The following is a 21,716-nucleotide window of genomic DNA, read 5'->3' on the forward strand; positions in this document are numbered from 1 at the left end:
CTCCCCCCATGAAGATGTATTCTTGATGGAGTAAGTTTTTTTATTTGATTTTCTCCACGATTTATGAAATGTTTTATATTAACGGTTAATTTGATGATTATCGTGCTTATTAAAGAGAAATACGAAAGTAATGAAAAAAGTTTTGTTTTTAATGGTGGTTGCAAAATTTTTCCTTGAAAAAAAAAAAAAAGACAAAAAGAAATTGATATAGATTGACTTCTACTTAAAAAAATACCCATAAACAAAATAGAAAAAACAAAAAAAAAATTTATTGAATATAAAAAACTTATAAAAAGGACTTTCTCTTATGGTTAGATTTTTTTATTATGCTATTAGCTATGGGTCAGGTTAGAAAATTATAATGGAAAAGTATAAACTGAGTTTGGTTGGTTCGTTTGATTCTCTTCTCTCTTATTTGGGACTCTTATCTTTTGTTTCTTTCAATTCTTTATTGTTTCGGTTTTTATTTGGATTTGGAGCTCTTTAGACTTCTAATGCTCTTTTATTCTAGTGTTTATTCTGGTTGGACGCTCTATTTTATTTATACTTATGTTTTGATGTTAGGATAAAAATTGTTTTGTTTTTTTAATAAAAATTTATATGAAATAAAAATGATTGTTTAAATTAATTGACTATTTACTTCAAGTAGACTATTTACAGAATTAAAAATTAGTTTCTTATTTACCTTCAATTGCAGGAGCTGATCTGTAAATATCAGCACAAGCACGTTGAAATTGAGACATAATTTTTGGATTGTTTCTATTAAGTTCAGGTTGGATTCCTTTTTCAAAACTAGATTCAAAGACGGTACCTACAAAAACTAATTCATCCGCAAATGGATCCATTGTATAAACAAGATTTTCGCTTGCAGTTGTTTCTTTCGTAGTAACTTTTTTATTAGCATCAGTTAAAGTAACTTTTTGTTTAGTAGTAACATTCATAGTGAATTGGACATAAGTAGCAAGATCGTTTGCATCTGGTAAACATATGAAAGTGACAATTTTGGGGTTAGTTTCAACTGATAATAATTCCCAATCGATTTTAGTATTGCTTGGGAAACTAGCTGCCCTTTTAATCAAATTTTGAATAACTAAATCTCCAGCAATATTATCTAATTGAGATTTAATAAATGAAGATCTTTGATTAACAGGTTTATTGCAGGCTGCTGAGAAAACTTTATTGGTTTGGACAAACTTTTCCATACCAATTTCTTTCCAGTCATTAAATTTTAAGTTCAAATCGGTTTCTCTCTTATATTTTATAATCCCATAGGTGTTAATGAAAAAGTTACCGATTCTTCTCAAGATTAATTTATGCCATATTTTCATTGATGCCTTAAACATCTTTGGAGGAACATAAAAATCTCCAAGAACGGCAATCATGTTGATTGGAATCTGGCGAATATCTGGAACTTCGCTTTCTTTATTGGACTTCGATGCATATCCCCTGAAGCTTGATGGTCTATACGAGACTACCCCGAGCTTCAATGGTGACTTGAGCAATCCAGAGTTAGCTGCAAATCTGGGTATATTTCTAATAGGTAACATATTCGAGCTATCAATCTATTTGAGTTTGAAGTTGTTTTATGTACAAAATTTTCATTTTCATTTTTCATTTTTTTTTTTTTTTTTCAATTTTCACCTCGCTTTTTGTCTCACATTTTTTTCAACTAAAGTCGATACTAATAAGTTAACTGATTGAATACACCGAAGAAATGTAGATTAGAAATGTAGATTAGAAATGTAGATTAGAAATGTAGATTAGAAATGTAGATTGGAACTTAGTGGTTGATATTGTAGAAAATATCTTAAAATCGTATCATTGTATTTTCCGACCGGTATGATTTTCTTTTCAAGAAGAAAAAAGAGCGATTGCATATACTTTAATACCTCTTATAATTACAGAGCTCTGTGAATATAAAGGTATATTAAAATAAATAACCACAAGAGACCTAGGAGGGCTTATAAAGGAATAGCTCTGGCATATCTGAATGTTTCAGCTCATCGTGCAAAGCTCCGAGATGGCAAGGAGTTATAATGAAATTCCAGACACAAGAACCTTTCTATTTTTTGCAAAGCCTTCCTAGTGCTTAATAGGGGTTAATAAATCATTATAAATTTTTTCAAGCTATTTTACGGCAGTTTCAGCGGCTTAAAAATAAAAAGGTAAATTTGACGGTAACGAAAAAAAGGCGATCTGGAAAATGTGATATTTTTCTTTGTCGATAATTATGGCAACTTGTCCGAGCGGTTAAGGAGATAGACTTGAAATCTATTGGGCTCTGCCCGCGCAGGTTCGAGTCCTGCAGTTGTCGTTATTTTTTTTTTTAATCTTTCAATCTTACTTTATTTCAACACGTCTAGTTTTTCAGGTTGATCTTTTGATTTTTTTTTTGTTCAATTCAATTATACTGTCAAATAAGGTACTTCAACATGGTGGAGTTCATAAAATATAAAGGGTTCGACCATGTCTGGCAATACTCTGGACCTTGGCTTTGGTGGCTCGTAGGGTTCTATTTATGCCTTCCCTTGACAGCATATGTCATCTTGCCATATTTCACTACCAAAGGTACATTCTCTGGATCGAGAAGGACGATTTCAATATTTGTGCTAGGTGACTTAGGACATTCACCTAGAATGAATTACCATGCCAGGTCTTTTTCGAAATTAGAATATTTTGTCAATTTATGTGGATACTTAGAAAGTCAGCCTCCAGTGGAAATTATTGATGATATTAATATTGAATTATATCCCATTGCCGCAATAAAGAACACATCAAACTTGCCATACATACTATTTGCCTTGAGGAAAATATCTGCTCAAGTTTTGCAATTGGTAAAGCTCTTACTCAAATTCAGAGGAAGTGAATACATTATGATTCAAAATCCACCTTCAATCCCAATCCTTTTTATTGCTATTGTTTTCATCAAGATATTCAGTAGAGAAACAAAACTCATAATTGACTGGCATAACTTAAATTATAGTATTTTGAATTTGAAATTTCAAAATGAAGAACATTACTTAGTTAAGTTCTTGAAAAATTATGAAAGAATATTAGGTAAATATGCCGACCTTAATATAACCGTTACTAAAAAAATGAAAGAATTTTTAATTGAAGAATTTGGAATAAAGAAGAAGAAAATAATTACTTTACATGATAGACCTGCAGAACAATTCGTACCTTTCAGTGGTAATCCAAAGGCGAAAATTGAACTTATGAACTCTTTTGATCTTTTCAACTCAATTGAAGGTATAGAAAAGTATAAGGTTTTAGTAAGCTCCACTTCGTTCACCCCTGATGAAGATTTTAACATTTTGTTGGATGCCTTAAAGAAATATGATACCTCTTTGAATTCTCTGCTTCCTCCAATACTATTGATTGTCACCGGTAAAGGTCCATTGAAAAATCAATTTACTCGAAGAGTTGAGGAATTACAATTCCTGAAAAACGTCATAATCAAATCCGCATGGTTGTCTTTCGAAGATTATCCTACAATTTTGTCTTTAGCAGACTTAGGTATTTCATTACATACTTCGTCTAGTGGTATAGATTTGCCAATGAAAATTGTTGACTTTTTTGGTGTTGGAGTACCAGTGATTTCTTTAAACTTTCCTGCAATTGATGAACTTGTAAAAGACGAAGTCAATGGATTTGTGACAAAAAACAATAAAGACTATAGCATCAAGGAAAGTGACGAGATTTATAGACTCTTGATAAAAGTATTTTCTGATTCTAATCAATTGGCAAAAATTAAAAAAGGTGCCATAGAGGAAAGCAAAAAAAGATGGGATCAGAATTGGGATGCTAAATTGGGAAGTAAATTCACTTACTATCAAGAAGTCGTTAACTAAATTAATCTATAAATCTATAAGTTTGATATGTAATTTTCAATATGATTAATATATTCAATATCGTTTTCATCTTTACGTGATTTGGCTTCTAAGTTGTATTGCGTCCAAAATTTGAATCCGTCCTCCTGGTAAAAATCTAGTTGCTCATGTTCTGGTAGCATATCCCAAGGTTCTTTTTCGTCTGAAATACCTAAGGCGGTTTTCGTCAAGTATGCCCAACATTTTGACGTCTCCGTATGATTATAACCCCCGCCTCCTACTATCATAATTGGCACATTGGATAATTCATTAAAAATTAACTTTAATACAGCGCTATAACCTTTAATAGTCATATTCCATTCCTTATGATCATCGGTTGCTAAACCATCTACTCCGGCTTGCATTACAATAACATCTGTGCCAACTTTATGCATATGTGGTATTACAATATCTCTCACTATCCGTAACATACTTGAATCACTTAATCCCTTTCTTGTTGGAATGTTAATTTTATGTTTTCCTGAACTCTCTAGACTTCCCGTACCTGGATAGAACCCAATATCGTACATATGAATGGAGCACGTAGTTACATTTTGGGAAAACTCAAAGGCAGCCTCCACTCCGTCTCCATGATGCAAGTCTAAATCCAAATAAAAGATCTTTTTGTACTTCAACCTCAATACATTTATTGCAATGACAATATCATTCACATAACAAAACCCAGCAGCTTTCAGTTTTGAAGCATGGTGTCTCCCCCCATTCCAATTGATAGCAATTGTTCTGTTTTGTTCATTTTCCAATTCAACAACCTTTTTTGCAGTATGTATACTTGATGATGCCACTAGCTTAGCGTAGTCCGACATGAATGGAAATACCGAACAATCGAACCTTAAGCCAAACATATCTAGCACATCATTTGACTCTTCAACTTTCATATCACTTACGACATCATCTACAACAGAACAAGGCCCGACTGACTCGGAATCTATGTCTGATTCTTCCGATTCAATTTCCAGATCGGATTCAGATTCAGGTTCTGGCACATCATCCCTCTGGTGTTTCTCAATGAGCTCTTCACCAAACTTAAGTGGATCAAATGGTGCCGAACCGAGATGGTATTTTCTACCTTCAGGAGCATCCTTAAAAACTCTATTCATCAAAATTTGCTTGATAAGAGTGTAATCTGGCAGCAATTGGTCAATACTTTCTCGATTTTTCAAGAGAATGTCCAAGTAATTCTTGCTATGAAACTTCTCTAGCTCTGATCTAGTAATTTTAGGAACTTTAATTATACCTTTACATCGTTTATCCAATTCATAAGCTTGTAATAATGTTGTAACCAATGTCTGTCTTCCTCTATTGGCAGGGATTAAATCACAGATTTTTGCCAAATCACGAGATGATGTGATCCAAACATCACCCGGAAACTCATCTTCCTCCATAGCACATTAAAGAATGGCCAAAGCAGTGGTAATCGAAATTTATACATTAGATACTATACACTATGATACATAAATAAACGCGAGTTCTCTTCGTTTTTTCTTTTTTTTTTTTTTTTTTTTTTTCATGATGTCTCATTTCAAATATCAATCTCAATGCTATTCTTGATACAATACTGCAAAATCACGTTCTTCAAATCATTAGCAAGGTATGCCTTCCAATCATTAATACAAGCAGTTTTGAATTCTCGTTCTTCGGGGGTGAAATGCTTGTTCATACTGATCACTCTTGAATGACAATCAAGTTCAGTTTGTAAAACGTTCATTAGATTGAGGCACCGATTCAAATTATGTTGGTATAACAATTCTGCCAAATAGTTCCTGAAAAAACCAATATCATCGGCATGAGGCCCTTGCTGATTGAATGTCATTTGTATCCAGCCTTTGATTTTTGCAACTATTTCATTATAAGAAAATTGTTGGTTGAGAAACAAGGGGGGTTGCAAAAACACAGTCTGTTGATTTACCCAAGACTGGGTAATCTTATTAGTGACTGTAAGTTCTTCATTTTTGATACTTTCGCGAGTTAGGGCTAAGTTCATTCGTTTCACTTTTCTCTTGTATTGCAAATCTTTCAAGACTTCAGCTTTAACAGAAGACGGTAATTCATTTAACACCGACTCGTCGTATGAGGTGGATAAATCTGTAACATATTTTACTGGAGATGACTCCTTTTTGATTGGCAGAGGAGACTTGGACACTTTACGTTTCTTAGTTGGTGATTTAGATGGATGCACCACTCTAGCATACTTAACAGAGCCATTGTCCTGGGTTGGAAGTAATTGTTGCAAAAATACTTTAGAGTTCGCAGCTTCTCGCTTAACTGGACTTTTCTTGATAGGAGAATTTTGCATTCCCCTACGCGACAACTCTCTTTTTAATTCTCTTTTAATATCTTCAGGAATTTCCTTAAATACTTCCCAATCAATAGTGTCGTATGTGAGACGATCTATCGAGTGTGTGGCTGGTTGTGCTTGTATTGTAGAGCTTATATGTTTCACTGCTTTGATTGGTGAAGCCTCTACTACATTGCTGATATTCATATCATTGTTCTTACCAATGTCCATATCGTCGTTCTTACCAATAGCACTGAATGGGAGTCTCATTTGTCGATCTTTTTTCAACATAGCAACATCTTTAAGCTTTGACATGGTAACTGCTATTCCTCGTAATTCTTTGACTGGAATATTTAACATTCTGTATAAGGCCTTTAATTCGTTACCAATAATGCCCCAATCATTAGTAGGAACACCTAGTCTTGAAGTTTTATTGAAATAATCACAAACACCCATTCCCAAATACTTCTCAGGTTCAACTGGGGCATTGTCCGCTCTTTTGGCTAATCTTAAAGTAAGAGATGAGCCGCAAATCCCCAAGCCAACCAATCTTGAATATAGTTCTTTCGACAAATCAATGAGAAAAGTCTCTAATTGGGTGACAGTATCGAACCTTATACCAAAATTCACATCAACCGAAACAGATTTCCTGCCCAAAACTGATTCACTATTATCTAAATCGATTTTGATACTGGTATCATCCTTACCTCGAGCATAATTAAATAGTTTTGTACCGGTCTTATCCCCAAAAATGTGCATGAGTTTTTGTTTCGAGAATGTTAATAAGTCCTGGACAAGTGGTTCACTTTTAGATGAATTTTTGAGTTCATTCATGATTTTCTCCTTGATGCTATGACCAATACCTGGCAAATTTTTAACTGGGACCAGTTTCAAAAATTCATGGACTTTATCATGTAAGTAGAACTGACCATTTGGTTTAGCCTTTCTGATAGCCAACTTGGCCAAAAGGACATTCTTAGATGCACCAATACTTACTGAGCAATTAGTTAGTTGATATATCTTTGAGCGAATTTCATTGATCAAATCGTAGACTGAATCAACAAGTGTGTGACTTTCGGTCGAATTAGAAAGACAATAAGATGTAGCATCTAATAACGCTTCGTCGATCAGAACAGGAAAAATCGAATCAAATTTTCCACTTGATATCAAATAATTATAGAACAAGTTGGAAAACTTTTCATATGAGTCAAAATCATAGTCAATGGTTATAAGATTAGGACATAATCTTTGGGCTCTTGATAGCCACATTCCATTTGAAATTCCATGGTTTCTCGCAATATAATTACAACTAGCCACATCAGAGGTACGACCTCCATGAGTAACTGCAATTGGATCTTTATTTATATCAAGGTTTGGATGGTTTAAGCATGAGGCAGTAGCGAAGAAGCAATCAAAATCGACATGCATAATAACTTTTTCATGAAGTTGTGTTTTGAGTAATGTTGATACAGACAGTTTTGAACTATCGACAATTCTTCTCAAGAACCTTGTACGTAAATCTGTTTTCCAAGTACTTAGATGGTGAAGTCTCGAGTTAGCAAAAAAATGTTGCAAGAATTTCGGATGTTTTGCATCCAAGATAATATTTGGATCTTTTACATCTCTTAGTTGGTTCAAATTTTCGAAGAATTCAATTCTAGACTGTGATTTTTGTTTCTCTTCTTCTGCTTCCGATTCTGGTTGAGTTAATGGTAAATCGTTTTCTAGTTCTTCCACATCATCCACATCATCTTCATCTTGTTGATTTTTAGTACTTTGATTTACGTCACTATTTGTGATTTGATCCGCTATCGTTTGCTCCGCTATCGTTTGCTCCGCTATCATTTGATCATCATTGTCGAGGTCAGCCTCATCAACTTTATCAAAGCCGAGTCTCTTCTGACCATAATCAACGTCATCGATTAACCTATAATCAAACCAATTTAACAATTGGTTTTTGGCAATACAATCTGTGATCCACTTTGCTTTAACAACCTTATAGTTTCTGAAAGCGATTCTTTTCCTAGGAGTTAAACGGTCACATACAATATGAGTAGCAGCACCTTTGTTATGTAAAAAGCTTAAGAATACTCCACCATGAAGAATAACCAACCGGTGGATTTCACTCATGGAAGGATTGGTATGACCATTCACAAAAATGGTACAGCCGTCAAAAATCTTCTTACGGGGAGAAGTATCATGTTGTAGTTTCCTTCTTTCATCATCCCACTTTACAAAAGCTTGATCTGACTGTTGCTGCTTACGTGATTTGTTCTGAAAGTAAGTACCATAATCCCCAAAATCATGTAACGGCCCAACATGACCAAACGACTCATCTTCAGAGCTAGACTCCGAATCCAAACCAACTGGAGCAGTATTCTTACTAGCCAAATCGGCAATCACTTCATCAAGACCATCATCAAACGGGTCTGTCGACGTGGATTTGAACGACTCAACGAACTTCTTGTTGGGCGGCAACGGAGTCGAGGTTCCCTTCACACTGCTTCTAGGCACTGCCAAGGGCGAATGTCTGTCCTGCGACAAACTATTGATATGGCTTATTAGCTGACTATCATCAAGCGACTTCAAATAGCTGGGATACTCCCCCGTATGCTCTCTGGCGGCTATCTCACATCCTGACGCCCTTCTCTGCCTATCATCCTTATCCTCATCACCTTGAGCCAGTGAAGTGTCCCTGATGGTCAGTCCATCATCCATATTTTAGTGTTATTCAATTTAACAATGAAAAGAAACACTATAACCGCTTCAAGAGCGAAAATGGTACCTGAGTCCCGTGTTTTGCGTGCAAACGGCTACACTCTCGACAATCAACCACCTTCTCTCAAGCCTTACACCCCTCCCACCTGCTCAAAAACTACTTAAACACTATACTCGTAACAACGTCTCTCGTTACAACGTCTCTCGTACCGTATCCTTGTAAACCAATCAAATTGGTTTGGCTTTAACTTGTTCTCTAAATGATTTTTTGTGTAGAGCTTTGTTTATTTGTTTTGGTGTATTTTTTTTTTTTCTGTTTTTTTCGGGTCAAATTTTTGAACAGCGCAAATTTAAAAGTTAGAAGGAAAAAAAAAAAACAGAGGAAAAACAAGATCAACAACTAGTTATAACTTCTTTTGAAGATAGTATAAACCTACGATACAATGGTACGTTGAATTCCAGTTGGAGCTTGCAGGAATGGCAGGGTTGATGCGGAGCATGCGGTATGGCTGATGGGGAGATTGGAGGAGGGTGGGAGTCTGGAGCTGGCTGATCTGGAGCTACTGCAAGTGAACAAGAATTTGAAGTAAAAGACTAACACGAATAATTTTTAGGCTGATAAATTATCTGAGCAACAAATTGCTGAATTCAAGGAAGCTTTCTCTTTATTTGATAAAGACAGTGATGGGAAAATCACCACCAAGGAATTAGGTACTGTGATGAGATCATTAGGTCAAAACCCTTCTGAAAGTGAATTGACCGATATGATCAACGAAGTCGATACCAATAGCGATGGTTCAATTGATTTCCCAGAATTCTTAACCATGATGGCCAGAAAAATGAAGGACACTGATTCTGAAGCTGAAATTGCTGAAGCTTTCAAAGTTTTCGACAGAAATGGTGATGGTAAAATCTCTGCCGCTGAATTAAGACATGTTTTAACTTCAATTGGTGAAAAATTATCTGACGCTGACGTTGATCAAATGATCAAAGAAGCTGATACTAATAATGATGGTGAAATTGATATCCAAGAATTCACCCAATTATTGGCTGCTAAATAAGTTCTTTCAGTTAAAGTCATTCGCCAACCCGCGTCGTTTTTCTTCCTGGTTGATCTTCTACCGTTATACCCTAGTTGATTATATACTCTGTTTTTTTTTTAATTCTTTTTTTTTCGTTCTTTATCTTACGAGTCTCTTTTATTTAATGTTCGATCTTACGTTGTCTTTACGTGGTTTATGAGTTCGTTCATTTTACCAATCAATGTCTAATGTATCTCTTTTGAATACTCTTTTTTTGTTTACAATTGTAGCTCTGAATATTTTGAAGAATCTTGAAATTTATTTCGGCTCCCACGGCTATTCTATAATTGAGCTTATTCAAAAGAACATTTCATTTAGCTTTAGATCAAACTACACCCCTTTAATAAAACATAATATGTATTAGAGTACTGAAACGTGAATTAAAATTAAAATTAGAATGTAAAGTCATGTAGTTATTTTTAAATTTTTTTCATTTTTATTTTTTTTTGTTTTTTAAATATTTTTTGATGTTATTTTTATCTTTTTTAATAATCATGGTCTTCTTAAACTAGAGAAACGGTTAAGTTTCATTCCACTTGATGGACTTCTTAATCCGCCATTTGGTGTAGATGATATTCTTGGACGGGGGAATGCATGACGTTCACCTGGATCATAGATTCCGCTTTGTTGCTGTTGATCTCTTTCTTTCCCACTTACTGCATTACTTCTAGGACTATTACCAGCTGATTGATGTTCTAAAATATTCCGATCTTTAATGGTTTGATCGTCTTCTCCTTCTTCATCTAATTGTTCAGTATCAAAACTTAAGTCATCAACATTTCTGTTGATTAAGTAACGCAAAGCATTATACCAAATGTTGTGACGTTGTCTGGTAGCACATGTAATCTTAAGAGTCTTACTTTGGCAATGAACAATTATACTCTTATGATATAATCCAGTAGGTAATGGATTATTATCAGGAACACTTTCAACACTGACAATAGCTGCAGCTCTTGTTTTTACCTCAGATGGGTTAGACAAAACAGGATTCGATGAAGACCAATAGAGAGTCATTGAGTATGGATGAACCCAGAAGTATCTTTCATGTCTATTTTCAGATATGGAACTCAATGGCCCTAAACGACGATAATACTTGAACAAGTATTCACCAATAACAACTTGAGTAATAGCTGGGATCATGGATTTATCAGTAAATGAAGCGTTTGTGGCCAATGACAATCCACCCATAGTATTAATCGACTCAGCAACGCTTGCACCTTTTGAATGCCCCGACAAATTAGACCTTACAGATCCTGATTGTGTGAGATAGTTATTGCCTAATTGTCTATTACTGTAAGCTGTTGAGCCAGCAGATGATTGAGGCGTTCTTAATTTAGCTGTAGCAGAGGTTGCTGATGTTGATGGAGGAGTAAATCTATGAGATTGAGCAAATTCTGGGCTTGGATATTGAGTTGGGGGTGTTCTTTCATCAATACTAGCTAATTCTTCATTGAACGTAGAACCTTCTGCAAGCATTGGAGGTCCTAATTCATCTCTATGTTTATAGCCACGCTTTTCAGCATACTTCTTAAACATTTCATCTGATATTTTTTCAACTGATAATGAATCATTTCTGGATAATTTATTATAATAAGTGGTTGGAAGAAGAGTAACTTGATTTGGATCTGGACGTCTAGATACTGTAGTTGCAATGAATGAGCTTTCAGGAACACAGATAAGTCCAAACTTGCTAGCTACTTCATTAATTTTCTTTTTATCATCAATAATTGATGCCGATTTCTTCATATTCAAGTAGTTTTCTTGATCCATAACCACTAATCCAAATTCAGTGGCTTTAGATTCTAATTCAGATCTACCTAAAATTTGTTCAGATGGGTTTCTTCCGACATTGGCAAGTGTATTCAACTTTTGATATTCTTCCTTCTCTAAAACAATTAATCCAAGTTCATTCAGTTTTTCAATTATAAGTTCTTTCGAATTCTCGCTGTCGGCGTTCTTGCTAAGACTGAAAATCTGTGAGTCTTTTTCAGCAAGCTTCTGCTTCAATTTAAGTATCTCGACTTCAGGAATAACTAATAACGATCTCTTCTCTGCTTCAGAGCTCAATTCCTTCTCACTTAATTCCTTTGGTTCGGTTAGTTTATTGTATTCGTCTCTATTCATAATTACCATACCCAATTTAGCAGCACTCTTGTCAAGTTCATCTCTATTCAAAATGAATGAGTCCTCGGCATCAGCGAATTCATCATTATTAGAAATCATTGACAATCTGGACATTCTGTTGCTTTTTGGAATATTATTATCATTATCTTCCAATTCTCTAGTTTCCGAATCTTTACTGACCATTAAGAAACCTTTCATTTCGGCTAACTCTTTCAACTCACCTTCGGATAGTTCACCAGTTTTTCTCAAGAGTTCTTCGTAATCTTCTTTTCTAATGACTTCGTAGCCCTTCATCTCGAACTGTTCTTTGATTTGGACAAGTGCTTCACCTTCAAGTGATTGAAGAAGCTCAACTCTTTCCCTTAAGGATTGATTAGCAGATACTAAACTGTTATGTTCATTGGACTCCATTACAACAAGGCCCTGGGATTTTGCTTTATCATAAACACTGATTTCTGATGATGCTTTAAGCTTATTCAATTCTTCGACAGAAATAATCATAGATCCAATAGAAGCCGCTTTTTCGATCAAGTATTGATTCGTTGGGCTTTCCAATTCCCTTAAGAGCTCTTCATATTGATCTTTTTTAACAAGAACCATGCCACCTGCAGCAGCCTTGTCAGCAATTGGTTCTTCAGCAACAATTTTCAATTTATTATAGTCTTCCATTGGAACAACAACTAATCCATTTGCAGAAGCACTGTTTTTGATATTCTCAATGGAAGGCTTGTTGGCCCTGACTAATAAATCATCGTATTCATTTGGAGTAATAAGTTTCAAGTTACTTTCGCTGACTTGATCTTCCAATGATTTATTAGCTCTAGTATTGAGGACATCGTAGCTTTGACTGGCAACAGCTATATACCCTAAAGCAGCAGCCTTTTCATTTATATGTTCTAATGATGGGTCAAATGCTTTGGTATTCAAGTCATCATAATCAACATGGGATAATACTTTCATATTTTCTTTACTGGCTTTACTTTCCAACGTCTCACCAGCTGCTGCGACTAATGTTGCCAACTCAGCGGCTGGAATAATTGAATGTTTATGGGACTCAGCATGTTCTCTTAACTTATCAACAGATGGAGAAAATAATGTATCGTATTCCGTAGCAGAAATAACCTTTTTGCCTTCATTCTCAGCTTTTCTATCTAAACTTTCTTTCATGGAGTTTTCTAATTCTTCGAACTGAGATTTATTAATTATCACGTAACCAAGATCTTTAGCTTTTCCGGTCAAATACTCAACCAGTGGCTGCTCATAGTCGGAACATAATCTTCTATATTCATCAACATTCACAAGTGAAAATCCCACTTTTTCGGCTCTGGATTCAATAGGTTCTTCTGCTTTGACCTTCATCTCATCAAAGTCATTCTCCGGAATTAAGATAAGATTATTATTAGCAGCAAATTGTTTGATTTTGGACAATGGTGGATTGGTTGCATCTTTAATTAAGTTCTCGTACTCATCATTTTCTATTATCTTCTTGTTGGACTTGAGAGCCTTTTCATCAAGTGACTCACCAGCTGATTTCTTTAAATTATCCAATTCAGATACTGGAATTGCAGCCATCGATAATGCAATTGCTTTATCATGAACACTTTCATTTGCCTTGGTTTCTAACTCAGAGAAATCATTCGCGTGTATGATAACATGCTCATGATCCTTTGCCTTTTGTTTAAGGTGATCGAGGGAAGGTCTTGTAGCTATGCCCTCCAATTCATTGAATTTCGATTTATCCACAACAATATGATCAAACACACCAGCTTTCTCATTAATGTGATCAATTTCAGGATCGTTAGCTTTCTTATATAATGCTTTATAATCACCTGTGTTTAGGATGGTCTTATTGTCTAATTTGGCTCTTTCCTCGAGTGATTGCTCGGCCACCTTTTTGAGTGAATTGTAATGGTCAGTTGGCATCACTGTATGGTTATGAGATTTCAGATGTTCGATGATCTTATCTAAGGAAGGACTATTCAACTCTTCCATTAATTCTCTGTGCTTCTTTGTTGGAACTCCAACCAAATCAGCTTCCTCTAGTTTCTTTTCAATTGGCATATTTAATGATTCGAATTCTTTCTCAGATAAAGTAACATGTTGGTGTGCCTTGGCCTTTTCAATAATAAAGTCCAATGATGGTGCTTGATTCACAAGTAAAAGTCTTTCAAATTCATCATTCTTGACGAGTACATGATTATGTTTGAAGGCTTTCGATGAAAGGAACTCTAAAGTGGGTGATTGTGTCTGGTTTACTAATTCACTATGATCAGACAACGGAATTGCAATTAACCCAGCTTCTTTGGCATGATCATGCACGGACTTCTTACTTGCTTTAATTAAGGATTCATGGTCATCAATATTAACAAGAGTGTACCCTTGTTCTTTGGATTTTTCTCTCAAATATTCCAAAGCTGGGTGGTCTAATTGATTTTTCAAACGAGAGAGCTCCTCAGGTGATATTAATTCCAAATTTGATTCTTTCGCTCTGCTTTCAATAGACCTAGTTGAATCCTCCCTGAGTTTTGCCAATTCAGTAGAGTGTATAGTATCATGACCATGATGGGCTAGTTTAGAAATTAGGACCTCAAGCGAAGGGTTACTGATCTGTTTGAGCATACTTTCATGTTCATCTAAGTCAACTCCTTTCATATGAGCTTTCTGTAATTTTTCATCTAACAGTTCATCAGCTTTCAGAACTAACTCCTTGTGCTCATCTTCATGAATAAGAACATGATCTTTTTCTTTAGCCTTTTGAGTCAATTGCTCGAAGGTAGGAGATTCAGCTGCCGCTTTCAAATCATCGTGTTCGGCAGATTCAAGAACAGAATAGCCTAAAGACTTGGAAACTTTGTTTAAGTGTTCGATGTCTGGTTTGAAAGCCAACAGCCTGAGATTCTTATATTCCACATTTGGTACCAATTTGAAACCTAACTTCTCACTATTCAGCTTAATATACGCTTCACTTGGTGACTCGATCGATCTATTTAATTCAGAATGATCGTTATCAGATAACAATATGTAACCATTTTCCTTAGCTTTCTCCTTAAGGTAAGCAACTGTTGGTGATGAGATCTTTTTCTTTAATAAATCATAGCTGCTTTTATCAATAGCAGCCAAACCTGACTTAGAAGCAAGTTCTATTATAGCGTCACGACTTGGTTCAACCAATGAATCATATTCATTCTCTGGCAAAACTATTAATTTGCTGAGAGCAGCTTTCTCCTTGATATAAGTTGGGTCAGGCTTGTCCAATTTTTCTAATAATTTTTCATGTTCAGGAATATGGAGGACAGTATGATCTTTGGAGGCGGCATGCTTTTTAAGGAACTCTATCGAAGGATCGTCACGAATTGTTTCGAATTCCGAATATTCTGCCTCTGAAATGATCTTATTTCCTAAAAGCTCAGCTTTACCTTTCAAGAATGATAAAGTAGGATTCTCAATAATTTCCTTCATTTCATTCAATTCTTTTGAATCAACTAAGCTTAATCCCTTCTTATTGGAATGATCCGTAAGGAACTCCAATGAAGGGCTTGCAAGTTTATCTTTCAACTCACTATAAGCCAGTTTCCCAACAACTACCATACCCAAGGAAGCAGCAAACTTAGAAATTTGGTCTTCTGAAGGATTAGATGACTTCTTGACAATATCTTCATATTCAACCTTTGGTAAGACCATCAAACCTGCCGATTCTGCCTTCAGCTCTATATGCTCTCTTGATGGATCTGATATTAAGCGTGTTAATTCATCATATTCACTATTCGAAACAATAGTGTGATCAGTTTTTGAAACATGTTCCCTTAAAAATTCCATAGTAGGATTCTCAAGCATTTTGCTGGACTTTTGGTGCTCCTCGGATGGAATTACAGTATGATCAAAAGTAGCAGCCTTTTCTATTAGGTAAGACAAGTCTGGTTTCTGAACCTTGTGTAGAATATCTGAAAACTCTTCTTTTGGAATGACAGTTAATCCATAATTGAAAGCTTTTTCACTAATATAGGCTTCAGTAGGAGATTCTACTGATTTTATTAAATTATTATACTCAGACTCTTCAAGTATAACATGTTTAGAATTTTTAGCTTTAGTCTTCAAATATTTCAATGAAGGATTGGCTAATTCATCTTTGAGTTTTGCTAATTCACTTTTTGGGATTAATTCGTGTTCGCTCTTACTAGCATGTTCAGCTAAATATTCCTTAGAAGGTTTCTCTATTTTAGAAGTCATCTTATCGTGCTTGTGTTTGGACAAAGCAACTAAGCCAACCAAGCCGGCCTTTTCAATAATATGCTCCTTGGATGGCTCATTGGCTTTATTCAATAGGTCAGTATGTTCTTTTTCATCCAAAGCCACCAAATTATGGGCTTTGGACTTCTCCTTAATAAAATCATATGATGGGGATTCGGCAGTGTCTTTCAATTTCTTGTAAGAATCCTCAAGAACCAAAACATGCTTTATATCTTGAGCTTTCTTTTCAAGGTCAGCTTTTGAAGGGTTTGTTAAGTTATGGTGGTCTTCCTTGTCAACAACAACCAACCCATGTCCTTCAGCCTTTGAAGATAAGTATTCAGCAGAGGGCTCTTCGATGGCTTTTTTCATTTCTTTATGTTGTGCCTTACTGATAGCAACGAGTCCAGCCTTGGTAGAAGCTTGCATAATTTGCTCAGTGGTAGGTCTGTGGGCGAGCTTGTTCAACGTATCATAATCTTCTCTTGGAAGAACTTTTAAATCAAGAGACTGTCCTTTTTCTTTGATGAAATCGGATGTTGGGTGATTAACAGTGTCTTGCAATTTCTTCAATTCATCGGATGCTATAGTTATGTATCCCAATCTGGAGGCGTGTTTTGCAATGTGATCATAATCAGGAGAGTCAGACTTTTGCTTAAGAATATTGTGATCTGATATATCTAACGCAACCAATTGCTTATCATTAGCGACTTTACGAATATGGTCTATTGAAGGATTGTGGGCCAATTCTTTCAATTTTTCGAACTCACTAGATTCAGCAACAGTATGGTTAAGCAATTTAGCCTTATTTCTGATGTGATCTATAGACGGATTAGATGAAGTTTCAAATAACTCTTTATAGGCATTATTTTCGATAGCTATCAAACCAATGGCAGCTGCAGTTTGTTTAACATGATCTGAAGGAGGGTTGTGGGCCTTCTTAGTTAACTCTTCATGGTCTTGTTTATTCAATGCAATTAAACCTAAACCTGTGGACTTCTCTTTTATGTGTTCTGTAGGTGGATTATGAGCTAGTTGATTCAAAGTTTCGTAGTCGGAGAATGACAATGGAATGTAGTTGATACTCTTAGACTTAGCAGTGATGTGTTCAAGATCTGGGTTATGGGCTAAGCGCTGGAGTTCTTCATGCTCATCATTTGACAAAGGCACAATGTCATTGGTAAGAGCCTTCTCCTTGAGGTAGTCTATGGATGGGTTTTTGATATCGTTCAATAAAGAGTTATATTCAGAAGAAGGAATGATTACCAAATCCATTTCTTTTGCTTTGTCTTCGAGATGCTCTTTTGTTGGAAGGTGAGCCAATTTCGATAATTCATCAAATTCTTCAGATGACAATGGGACAAGGTCAAGTAAGCTGCATTTTTCTTTCAAATGGTCTACGTCTGGATTTTCCGCTAATTTCTTCAAAGAAGCCAATTCAGCAGTTTTAATTGCAACGAAGTCTAGTTTAGTTGCCATCGTTTTCAATTCATCAACTGAAGGATCTTTCTTTAAGTCCTCCAAAGCTTCGTTGTCAATCACAGTCTTATTCAATTCCGAAGCCTTCAATTCTAAGTGATCAATAGACGGGTTATTGGCTAAGGTCAAGAGCTTCTCATGGTCAGTTTTAGCGAGAAGAATGTTATTGAACTTAGCAGCTCTTTCGGAAACATGCTCAATTGTTGGGTCATGAGCTAATTTATAAAGATCAGTGTATTCCTTTTGAGAATTTGTGACATAGCCCAAGTCTTTTGCTTTTGCGGAGATATGATCAATTGGAGGTGAGTTGGCCAAATTCTCAAGTCCCGAATGATCAGAGTTACTTAGAATTCTGAAACCCAAGGCTTTTGATTTCTCGGTAACATGTTCCAAATGTGGTTCATGAGCTAATTTAGTCAAATCATCAAGTTCATTCAGTTTTATCAAGGAATAGTTCAACGCTTTAGCTTTGTCCTTCAAATGATCAATAGATGGATTATGAGCTTGGCCAATGAGCTTCTCGTGTTCTTTGATAGGAAGAATCATATGATCATGCTTCTCAGCCTTCAGTTTGACATGCTCTAAGTCAGGGGAATTAGCCATTTGATCTAATGATTCATGAGTTTCATTATCAATAACGGTATGATTCAAAGTTGCTGCATTTTCTTTGATATGTTCAATAGAAGGATTATAAGCCAATACTCTTAATTTATCATGTTCATCTTCAGCCACTACCATATGAGAATGACGAGCTGCTTTCTCCGAGATGACATCTAAGCTTGGTTCATTGGCTAATTTAGTGAGTTCTTCATATTGCTCTTTGTTGACAATCAAAGAGCCCAAAAGGGCTACCTTTTCTGTCAAATGGTCTAATGAAGGCTCATTTGCCTTGTTCAAGAGGTCATTGTAATCATCGAGTGGAATGACTACTTGATCCAAATTCTTCGCAGATTTACGAAGATGTTCGATATTAGGATTATTAGCTAATGATTTCAAAGACTCAAATTCTTCTTTCTTGATGACTTTATAACCTTTGAGTTCGGCTTTTGATTTAATATATTCAGATGAAGGATCATTGGCTAACTTATAGAGGTCGGCATATTCAGCTTTAGTTAAAGTAACCAAATCAAAAGATTCAGCATGTTCTTTGACTTTTGCCAAACTTGGATTTTGTAATTCTGAGAAGTCAGATTCCTTTAAAACGATATGATCTTTAGCTTTAGATTTTACGTGGTCGATAGAAGGTTCATGAGCTAATTTATTCAATTCTGAAAATTCAGCATTTGACAAGAGCGTATGATCATTAGATAATGCTTTTGATCTGATATGATCAAGAGAAGGTTCATTTACCAATGCAAGTAATTCATTGTGATCCTTATTAGGTAATAATATATGATCTTTGGATAATGATTTAGCTGACAAATGATCAATCGAAGGGTTGTGAGCTAAAATATTTAAGTTCTCATAATCAGCCTGAGGTAAGACAATGTGATCCAAATCTTTGGCTTTGGCAGTCAATACATCAATTGAAGGGTCGACTAAAGAATTATATTCATCAGTTGACAATGTTATAATATCATGAGCCTTGGCTTTTTCTTTGATATGATCAGGAGTTGGGTTGTTAGCCATATTAACAAGGTCATCATAAAATTTAGAAGAAGAAACAATTAATCCCATGTCATTAGCCTTGGTAGTAATATAATCTTTCGAAGGTTTCTCGTGATCAACTAATAAGTTTTGATAATTTGAATATTCATCATTAGATAATGGATGATAGTTGATATCTTTACATTTGGAAAACAAATATGCTTCTGAGGGTTTTGAATAATTTTTTTGAATTTTATTCAATCTTTCTAAATCTGATGTTTCAATCATTTCGAAACCATGTTTAGATAAGTTTGAGGATAAATAATCAATTGAAGGATTTTCAAATACTGAGTTATTTTTTGCTAATTTTTCATGTTCCTCAGATGGTAAAGTTACTAGTCCTTTAGATTTCAATTTGTTTTTCATTTCTTCTTCATCGAGTAATGCATGATGTTCTTTTTCTGTTATTAATACATAGCCTTTATCGTTGGCAATTTCAATAAATCTGTCATTGTTAATGGAATTAATATCATTATCTTGAAGTTCTTCATATTTTTCAAATGGAATTAAGATCAAATTATTTTCTTGAGCATAGTTTTCAATTTCTTTCTTAGGAGAAATATTTGTATTGACCAAATCTTTTGATAAAATATTGGAAGTGTTGACATTTGGAGAAGAATCACTATCAGAATCTGAGGAATCATTTTCAACAAGGTAAGGGATATTATGATCCCCGGTCATGGCAGCAATATTAACACTTCTCAGAGAATGAGTTGAAGAAGCATCATCATAATGAACCTTGAGCTTTGAAGGAGTAGTTGTACCTATATTTGCACCGAGGAAATCTTCCCATTTACCATCATCGTTTGGGTATTTTGAATCATTGGTAAAGTTGGGAGTTGTTTCGTTGACATGATCATCTTCATCTTCATCTTCATCATCGTTTAGAATTAAGAATTTTGAATTTCTCTTGGAAGGAGAAATAAGACCAGAACTTCTCTTTGAATTAGGTTGCAAGTCTTTAGTTGATTTGAATTTTCTATTTTTCAATTTTGGAGTCTTTCTTGGATCCGAATCATCCATTGAATTTTCGAATCTTAATTTTAATACAGCTGATCTTAATTTTGCCACTAAACGATTCGAATGATTTAAGGATGCTCTCAAAGTTTCCAATTCTAAATCAGGATTTCTAGGATCACTTGAGGGTAAATCATGGATATTCGATGAATCAACCAAGATGCTATCTAAATCAAGATTTTCATCATCATCGAAGTCATTGGTATAATTTAATTTAATTGGATCATTTAATTTTGAATCTTTTTCAGCAATTGATTTAGAAGATTCTTTTGTATCTTTATCTATAGTGGAAGAAGATAATTTTAAATGTAATTGATCATTTTCGTCGTTCAATTCTTCGATTCTGGTATTTAATTCTTCTAATTCTTTGTTATAATTATTTGATAAGAAATCATAATTTTTTGAAATTGAATCATAATTTAATTGTAAATCATCATAATCTTTTTGAATAGAGTTGATTTTTAAAACTTGTTCATTGTTTAATTTTAATAATTTTTCATTTGAATTAGTTAAATTATTAATTTTTTCATTTAAATTATTTAAATTTGATTCTAATTCCCAATTTTTATCTTTTAAATCAGTTTCATTATTAATTTGAAAATTTCTTGAGCTATTTAATTTTGAAATTTGATTTTTATAATTTTCAATTTCTTCTGACTGACTTTTCATTTTTTGTTTTATTTTACCATTTTCAGCATTTAGTCTTCTACATTCACTTAATAAATTTTCACTTAAGCCAACAACAAAATTCATATCATTACCTTTAGATTCTGGTCCTAAGGAAGGAGTTGGTTGAGGAATAGAAGGAGTCAAGGCATTTCTCGAAGATTTTCTACTAATTCCATGGTTTTGATGGTGGTGATAGCCAGATCCTGATCCAGATCCTGATCCAGAAGATTTTCTAGATGATGGCCCACTTGAACTACCACCAGCTCTAGGTAAAGTTGGAGGTTGGAATACATTTTCTTGTAATAAGCTTGGAGAGGAAGGTTTTGAATGACTGCCTTTTGGTAACACGTTAAGGTTTTCCTTATTGGTGGTAGTATTAAATAATTTTCTTTGAATATCTGAAAGTTGACCCCTAATATCATCTTTCAGGACTTTAGAGTCCTGATTATGAGACATTCTTCACTTATCAATCTTGGATAAAGGGTCTTTTTCTTAAACAAAGTCAAAGAACTATAACTTAAGGAATAATTGTCTTTTGAAATATATTGAAACACTCGGGAGTCTTTAATTCTAATTCAAAGAAGGTGA

General features: G+C 34.7%; 6 protein-coding genes and 1 non-coding gene across 7 annotated transcripts; 3 read left to right on the plus strand and 4 right to left on the minus strand.

Annotated features, from left to right (window-relative positions):
• Positions 1-677: 677 nt before the first annotated feature.
• Positions 678-1,382, minus strand: HYPBUDRAFT_146788 (uncharacterized protein; the record flags this gene model as incomplete). Its single annotated transcript, XM_020219991.1, has 1 exon — positions 678-1,382. The coding sequence occupies one exon, from the start codon at positions 1,380-1,382 to the stop codon at positions 678-680; it is 705 nt and encodes a 234-aa protein (XP_020079517.1).
• An 850-nt stretch (positions 1,383-2,232) lies between these two features.
• On the plus strand, positions 2,233-2,314 carry HYPBUDRAFT_t16. The gene has a single exon. It is a non-coding gene; the product is annotated as a tRNA-Ser (tRNA).
• Positions 2,315-2,432: 118 nt separating this feature from the next.
• ALG1 (chitobiosyldiphosphodolichol beta-1,4 mannosyltransferase) lies at positions 2,433-3,851 on the plus strand (the record flags this gene model as incomplete). Its single annotated transcript, XM_020222108.1, has 1 exon — positions 2,433-3,851. One exon carries the CDS (start codon positions 2,433-2,435, stop codon positions 3,849-3,851), a length of 1,419 nt encoding a protein of 472 aa, XP_020079518.1.
• Positions 3,768-5,299, minus strand: HOS1 (histone deacetylase). The gene has a single exon (XM_020220672.1). It carries the CDS (start codon positions 5,270-5,272, stop codon positions 3,866-3,868), a length of 1,407 nt encoding a protein of 468 aa, XP_020079519.1. The 5' UTR covers positions 5,273-5,299; the 3' UTR covers positions 3,768-3,865.
• A 94-nt stretch (positions 5,300-5,393) lies between these two features.
• On the minus strand, positions 5,394-9,218 carry HYPBUDRAFT_151769 (deoxycytidyl transferase). The gene has a single exon (XM_020220673.1). It carries the CDS (start codon positions 8,881-8,883, stop codon positions 5,410-5,412), a length of 3,474 nt encoding a protein of 1,157 aa, XP_020079520.1. The 5' UTR covers positions 8,884-9,218; the 3' UTR covers positions 5,394-5,409.
• Positions 9,219-9,335: 117 nt separating this feature from the next.
• Positions 9,336-10,242, plus strand: CMD1 (calmodulin). Its single transcript, XM_020220674.1, has one exon. It carries the CDS (start codon positions 9,603-9,605, stop codon positions 9,942-9,944), a length of 342 nt encoding a protein of 113 aa, XP_020079521.1. The 5' UTR covers positions 9,336-9,602; the 3' UTR covers positions 9,945-10,242.
• A 154-nt stretch (positions 10,243-10,396) lies between these two features.
• On the minus strand, positions 10,397-21,679 carry HYPBUDRAFT_164986 (uncharacterized protein). Its single transcript, XM_020222684.1, has one exon. It carries the CDS (start codon positions 21,582-21,584, stop codon positions 10,458-10,460), a length of 11,127 nt encoding a protein of 3,708 aa, XP_020079522.1. The 5' UTR covers positions 21,585-21,679; the 3' UTR covers positions 10,397-10,457.
• Positions 21,680-21,716: the final 37 nt, after the last annotated feature.

The sequence above is a fragment of the Hyphopichia burtonii genome, assembly GCF_001661395.1.
Source record: "Hyphopichia burtonii NRRL Y-1933 unplaced genomic scaffold HYPBUscaffold_1, whole genome shotgun sequence".
NCBI classification, from domain to species: domain Eukaryota; kingdom Fungi; phylum Ascomycota; class Pichiomycetes; order Serinales; family Debaryomycetaceae; genus Hyphopichia; species Hyphopichia burtonii.